General features: G+C 57.9%; 1 protein-coding gene across 1 annotated transcript in view; it reads right to left on the bottom strand.

The window, feature by feature from the left end:
* Positions 1-3,978: 3,978 nt before the first annotated feature.
* PTPN7 (protein tyrosine phosphatase non-receptor type 7) overlaps positions 3,979-7,402 on the bottom strand; it is a 12,335-nt gene continuing 8,911 nt past the window's right edge. Inside the window, exons 7-9 of the mRNA XM_035889748.1 lie at positions 6,708-6,865; positions 5,759-5,872; positions 3,979-5,226 (exon numbers count right to left, since the gene is read on the bottom strand). Of these exons, the coding sequence (XP_035745641.1) occupies positions 4,995-5,226; positions 5,759-5,872; positions 6,708-6,865 (504 nt within the window). The 3' untranslated portion in view covers positions 3,979-4,994. The remainder of the gene's footprint in view (positions 5,227-5,758; positions 5,873-6,707; positions 6,866-7,402) is intronic.

Here is a 7,402-nt window from a genome sequence, read left to right as displayed (position 1 = left end):
CTCTCCCAGCCTGGCCCCATAGCAGAGGGGCTCCAGCCCTCGGAGCATTTTAGTAGCCCTCCTCTGGCCCCGCTCCAACAGCTCCATGTCCTTCTTGTGCCGAGGGCTCCAGAGCTGGACGCAGGGCTCCAGGGGGGCCTCACGAGAGTAGAGAGCAGAATCCCCACCCTCGACGCTGGCCACACTGCTGGGGATGCAGCCCAGGGTAGGGTTGGCCTTCTGGGCTGCCAGCGCACATTGCTGGCTCATGTCCAGCCTTTCATCCCCCAGGTCCCTCTCGGCAGGGCTGCTCTCCATCCCTTCATCCCCCAGACTGTATTGATGTTGGGGGTTGCCCCGACCTGGGTGCAGGACCTTGCACTTGGCCTTGTTGAACCTCACAAAGTTCCCATGACCCCACCTCTCCAGCTTGGCCAGGTCCCTCTGGATGCCATCCCGTCCCTCAGGCGTCAGCTGCGCCACTCAGCTTGGTGTCATCTGCAAACTTGCTGAGGGTGTGGGAATGGTGACAAACAGTTTCCATCATGTGCTGTAAGTCACTGGGAAGCCGCCTTTGTTTTCAGAAACAGAAACCATTTTGTTTTCAGGGATGCTGCATTCTGCTAAAGATCCCCGTGCTCTCAAAGGGAGACCTAAGGAAGCACAAAATCGTTGCTTTCTCTAATTACTCCATTGTAGCTCCTCAAGCCAGTGAAGAATTCATTGTCCCCCAATTCCTCTGTGTAATTTCTGCCTGAAGATGTCTTTAAAAACAGATTTGAGCCCAGGGAATGTCCCTACACCAGTTTGGGGCTTCCCACCCAAAACTCCTGTGGCACTGGAGTTGTTAGCAGAGATTGCCTCCTGATAGCACGTGTGTCACTGCAGTCCCTGCCAGAGAAGGTGTCCATCCAGTGCTCAGACAAACCACACCGCCCACCCACTCATAGCAGAGAGAGGAGCTGGGCGAGTCCCTCCCCACGCTGGGAGAGACACCAGCAAATGAGCAAAGACGACCCTTTTCACGTGCTGACCCCCCGCCCATCCCCATTTCCCTTATCCCCAGCAAGGGAAGGGGCTCGCTCCAGCCCGGTCGGGTCTGCAGGCCTCTGGCTGTTTCCAGCTGGTTTGAGCCAGGGGGTCCCACTCTCTGCTCCCTGCAGAGGAGCCGTGGTGGCACGTGCAGGGATGCATGAGCCAGATCCGATCCCCACGGCTGCACCTCTGCAGTGCTGTCCCCGTGGTGTCACCCCGTGGTCTCCATGCCAGGAGCATGGGACTGGGCAGAGCATCTTGTGCAAGAGCCAGCACCCCTCCAGGCCCGTTCCAGACAAGAGCATGTTTGCAATTCCCGGAAGGTTTTGATGCGGTTGCTCAACCAAGTTCCTTAAAGAAACTGAATTGTCAGGGCTGTGCTCCATGTTAACGTGGGATAACCGATGGCTTATTCTTGTGTCCCCCCATCTTGTGTTTTAAATACTGGGCTACCAAAGACCAGCATGAACAGATGTCACTCCTGTGCCCTACAGCGTCACCAGTGTTCCCAGCCACCAGGTCAGCCCATCCCTCTGGTTCTTGGTGCAGCGCTGCTGGGGGGACCTCATCCTCTGTGGGGTCCTACCTGCTGCTGGTGCTCCCATGGGGCTTCTGTAAGCTCCTAGGACACCAGTGCTGCCCCTGAAATGCCAAAGCATGCCTTGAAATTTCTCTTTTCTGGGTGATGGCTTGGTCATTGACTACTTGAGGTCCATGAGAACACTGTTGGAGACTCATCTGTGGTCACGCTGCTCACCTGAGTGGAGACCTGTTACTGAATACCCAAAATGCTGGGGTTTGGCACATCCTACCCCAATGCCCTGCTCTTCCAAGAGGCTGGCTGAAGCGGTGCCCTGCTGCAGCCTGCAGTGGTGTGCTGTGGTCGATGGGGACATCATGCAGTGCACTGGCACCCTCCATCAGCTGCAGTGAATCTGGAGCACTTTGGGTCTCCTTGCCACCAGCAATGTCTGCATGTGCCACTACGGGGACGTGCATCGTAGTCTGCATCAGAGGGCATAACTGGCAACTGGTGGTCACCGTGGGTTTTTCTCCCATCCTGGGCAACCTCCAGGCTAGTGAGTTGTTGCAAGTGTAGGAAATGGATTCCCAGCCTGGGAAACCCCAGGCCAAAATTACAGTCACAAGGAGAAGGGATGTTCCCTGAGCCCTGGGCAGGACCTGGCCTGCTGGGGACACCGTTTGCAAGAGCCTGCAGCCCAGGGACCCCAGCACCCGCTCCCTGCCCCGCCGTCTGGGCTGCACCTCCAGCAAAGCATGGAAACGCCGTGAGGAGGAGAAAGGCAGCCAGGTCCATGCCGGGCTTTTAAGGGAGGGGAATGAGGAACAGGAGCAACCTCAGCGCTGCCAAAACCCCTGGCCAAGCTCAGGGGCTTAATCTCAGCCTGGGGCATGGGGACACATGAGATTTTGGAGTCATTCCTTTCCTTTGCCTGCTGGGCACCCCATGGTCTTTATGGACAGGGCGAAGCTGTTTCTCAGGACATCGGTATAAGCCTGACACAGCCAGAGCAGATCACCCCGTACTTCACCCCTGACATGGGGTGAGCCCTGGGATGATGTTTTGCAATAACGAAGGCAACAGCCCAGCATAGCCCCGGGGAGCGCTTGGGAAACAAAGGCAGGGAGGATGGAGAGATACTCAGATAGTGCAGTGGTAACGGCCTGATAAGTGTCTTGAACAGATAGAGCTGGTAGAAATCGAGATTGAGAGACAGGAAAAGTGCTTAACCGATCGGAATCTGCATCAGAGGGCATAGCTGGCAAAACTCCCAGCACTGATGGGGAATGAGAGGGGATGACCCCCCACACGCTCCTGCGTGCCCTGGGAGACCCTCAATGCAGCTCTCGCTGCAAGCTTGCCCTAATTACTCTTGTTTTGAAAATGCACTGAAAGCATGAGAAAAATGGTGCATGTCTGGCTGTCCGGGGAGCGTGGGGAAAGACCGTGCCTTGCTGCAGCCTGCAGGCTCCTCAAGTTCCCCTGCCCAACAGCCGTGTGGGGAGGAAAGACTCAGGAATGAGGATGCCATGGGCCAGCTGAATAAAGCCTGCCTCAGACGAGCTCAAAAGTTCCATCAGTGGCTTCAGCGACACCATCAAAGGCAACAGCATGACATAAAATTAACTGAGAAGGCAAAGTCCTGAGCCACGTGTTGACCTTCAGGGGGCTTGTGGAGGCTCTGTGGTCTCTCCAAGAGCCCAGGCACCAGGCAGGAGCCCTGCAGAGACTGAGGTTCCCCCAGCAGTGCCTGGCTGGGCAGGCTCAGTGGCACAAGGAAGGGTTAACCTGGTGGCTGGTATGAGGAGATTGCTCTGCCAGGGCCCATCAGACACTGTAGCTGGAAGGACATTACTTTAGATCTGGTTTTTTTCCTGCTGTGGGGCCAGGGAATGGGTTTGTTCCTGATGCCGGGGGCAGGGGGCTGTGCTAGCAAAGGGTCTCTCACCATCTGACACCCTTCCATCCACTCTCTGAGAGGTTTCTCCAAAAGGATTTGCTCCTTGCAGTCAGCAGATGCTTCACCATGGCCTTGTCGTGCTATAGCAGTGCCCTGGCAAGTGGTTTGTCCAGAGAGTCTGCAAACACATGGGAACAACTAATAAGGACCACCAGGGCTCGGCAGTAGGTGATGATTTCTGTAATGCTGGGTATTTTTGCACAGTGGGGCACGCCTGGTCTGCTACTGGGTTTGCTACTTATGCCCAGTGGGATTGGGTAGAAGAAAATAACTTTGGCTCACTACTTGTCCTGATTCTCGTGCTCACTTACTGCTTTTATGGAGAGTAAATGGAGAGGGGCAGGAGAGGAGCAGGGAGGATGGGATACTGGCGGGGGAGGCACAGGCCTGAGGACGCCTCCCCTCCTGGACTGGTGACAAGACTGGAGAACTGCAGAGTTAAGGATGAAACTTCTTTTTTTATTCAATCATTTCTCCTCCCAAGAGAGCCACAGAGCCTGGGCATGGGGCACTTGGGCAAACCCACTGGGCAGCCATTCAAGGGCATTTTGAGGACCCTCAAGGCGGCAGAGGGGGGGTCCATGCACACAGCCCTGATGGGGGATGCTCCAGGAGCCGATTTTGAAGAGCGTTGACCCTTTTTGCCTGGGATCTCACCCCTTGAGCAGGCCACGTCAGGGCTGGTGGGCTCGGGCAGGCGCAGGCTCGGTGGCCCTCAGCTCCCCAGTCCTCACTGCCCAACGGGGTGCGCAGCGCCCATCAGCTGAAGGCCAGTTCTGAATAGCTTTAAAATATTTTACAGAATATTTCCATCTCCATGCTTTGTGCCAAAATGTTTCTCCTTCTTCTTCCTCCTCCCCACCCCCCGAATTTATCAGTGAAAAAACCCTAAATATTATTTTGTTCTGAGTTCAGAAAAAAACCAAGAATGCAAAACCCCTACCCTCGTGTAACAAAAGGCCGTTGGGGACATGTTGCTTGCAAAGCTGCAGACACACTTAGGAATCTCCCCTGCTTTAAGGCTGTTGCGAAGGTGTTGGCTGAAGGTGGAGAGGAAAGCAAGCCGTGTAATGAAGGCAACCAACTGTGCCCCTTTTGTACCGGCTCACAAAGGCGTATCTTTAGCAAGAAGAGCATCATGGTGCGTGTTCGGAGCAAGCCCAGCCCTGTGCGCGCTGCAGCCTCTGCCCCCAGACAGGAGACCGGCTCTCTTTATTTGCAGGGTAATGGTACCAGCTCTGCGTCGGACGGGGTAAACATTTCCATGCAGCTAAAAGGCGAACCCTGCTCCGGCTCTCACCCAGCTTCAACTCCTCTGCACACCTTGCTCTTCTGGTTGAGGATAAAACGTTGCACGCTTCGAAAGCCAAAGCTTCTTTCCAGGGGTGAAATCAGCCTCAAGCCGGCAGCAACGGCCGCCTCGAGCACCCGCTGAGCCCCTCATGTGAACCCGCCAAATCCTGCTGGTCCCCAGGGCCACAATCCCCATGGGTTTGCTCAGCTGCGCTCATCCTGCGGGATGCTCACGCTGCTGCTCTGCGGCCCAGCGGCAGCAGCAGGGGGTTTTGGTGGAGGTGTCGCCGAGGCTGGTGCAAGAGAGGTCGGAGAGGGGACAGGCGGGGGGGGCGCGCGGCGCGGGCGCCCCCCCGCCTCCGGCAGCTGGGAAGCGTAGAGAGCTAGTGTGTGATGGAGGAACTGGTACTGCTCGCTCGTCTGGATCATCCCCCCTCTGCAAGGGAAAGGCAGCTCCGGGTGAGACCTCGCCCCAGCCCACAGCCCCGGCTCCCTGCTCCCGGGGCACAAATACTCCTGCTTCACCCACCACACCCAGCTACACCTGAGACAGGTACCAGAGCTGCCCAAAGAGTGTTTGGGCTCAGAACCATTGCCAAGCTGTTCAAAATGCAGACTAGCAACTGATTCAGCTTTAATTTTTACTGGTACTTCTCAAAAAGTGGCAAAATCAAGTATTTCTGAATTTTGTGGCTGAGCTGGAAGGGCCAGACCGGCTGCCAGGGTCAGAGCCGCTCTCCTGTCCCTCACGTCCTCGGGTCCTCAGAGCCACAACAGCCCTGTCAGCCTGGCGCTGGGCAATCCTCTGCTGTCGCCACATCTGCATCTTTCAGCAGCCCTTCTGGTTTCCATCCAAACCTGTCCCCATGCCCCCTCGCGATGCTCGTCCCCACGTCCCTCCCGTCCCCTCCTCCCAGGCTTGGCACCCAGCAGCACCCTCCCAGGACCAGCCCGCTCTGAGCACCCACCTGTCTATGCGGAGGTGGCAGACGATTCCCAGGATGTCCACCTCCCCCTTCTCCTTCAGCTGCTGGCACCCGATCCTGGTAGCGATAAAGCAGCCCGTCCGGCCGATGCCTGCGCTGCGGGACAGACACAGCTCTGCTGAGCACCGGCAACATACGCCGCCTGAGCCGGACATACTCCTGGATTGGTTTGCTGCCAGGATTTCTTCCCAGAGGGATGCTGGCATCCCAGTCCCAGCTGCCAGACCAACTTCCTTAGCCAGACACCAAAAGACGTGAGCTGGTGTCACTGCCATGGCACGGGGGTCCTGCCACCTCGCAGGGCCCAGCTGAGGCCGCTCTGGAAGCACAAAGCCGGTCTCTGCCCCCCAGCCCCACACGGTGCCGGGGTCTCTGCAGCCCCTCCACCTCCCCTCCCAGCTCTGCTCTAACCCTGGGCACCCAGGGGTTTGCCCCAGGGACCCCAGCCTGCAGCGTCACAGGGACAACGGGCGCTCTGCTCCACTGTCCCCAAACTCACTCAGCAGTCAGAGAAAACACAGAGGCCACCTCGTCCAGGAGGGCTGCCCTGAAGAACAGCTTCGCAGCCGAGCCGCAGGCCGTGCTCTGTGGCAGGGGAAGCAGGAGCCTGAGCCATGGATCTGCCCTGGGTCTGGTGGCTGGGTCCTGACCCTGCAGAGCTCTCCTGCTCCCACCTCGCTGTCCGCAGACCCGGGTGCAAATCGTATTTCTTTACAGGGCTGTATGCACCGTGCCAATGCCACCACCCTGATGCTAGGACAGGAGTTGCTGGCTGAACAACTCTGCCATGGGGATGCCATGCCCTGGGATTTCTGCACCACAGTGGGACCAGCTCAGGAGCATTCACATGTGGGATTTTCCCCTCTGGCATTTGCAGACTGACCCCAAGGTGAAGGACACACAGGAGCTTGGCTGAGGAGAAAACTCTTACCTGCAGTGCACAACGATGGGCCCTGGGCTGGCTGGAGCCTCCAGAGTCTCCTCCACCTTGGACACCAAGTGCAGCAGGGGCTTGGCCGACTCGGGTGTCTGCTGGTCCGGCCAGGAGGGGAAGAGGATGTGTTTGACCTGGCGGCATTCACCTTCAAGCTTTTCCAGCACAGAAGAAAGAGAAATCAGGACGTGGGAGCACGGACTCGCTGGGCTGGGCCAGATGAAGGCAGGGAGTCCAGCTCAAGCGGAGGCCAGGCAGCCTGTGCCCATCTCATCTGCTCCCTGCCCAATTTGAGCCTCTGCCAGACACCCAGGAGAGACCCCTGGGCCAGGGGCACTGGGAAGTGTCCCATCCCAGAAGATGGGAACAGATGCAGAGTGTCCCAATACTGTCCCCATGGTCCAGGCGGAGCCAGCAAGATCCTTTTGGCTAGTGTCAGCCCAGGATGACTACGGGGAGCCCAAGGGGCAGAGCCCCATGGCAGAGTGCAAGCAGCGAAAGGTGTGAAGGTCTCCCGGCTGCCCCCCTCTCCTGTCTCCTCAGGGCAGAGTCCTTCTCCCTCTGGGCCCCCTCCGGCAGGCAGGAGCTCTGCAGAGCCGTCCTCTGGCTGGGGGCTCACAGACCCAGCTCTCCCAGCCGCCGACCCTCTGCTCTCCCATCACACAGCGTTGCCCCCCCCCCAGGCACCTGGG

This window comes from Egretta garzetta, unplaced genomic scaffold (assembly GCF_000687185.1).
Source record: "Egretta garzetta isolate BGI_Z169 unplaced genomic scaffold, ASM68718v1 scaffold202, whole genome shotgun sequence".
Lineage (NCBI taxonomy): Eukaryota > Metazoa > Chordata > Aves > Pelecaniformes > Ardeidae > Egretta > Egretta garzetta.
Note: the sequence above shows the minus strand (reverse complement) of the source record. Positions and strands in the feature narration are given on the sequence as shown.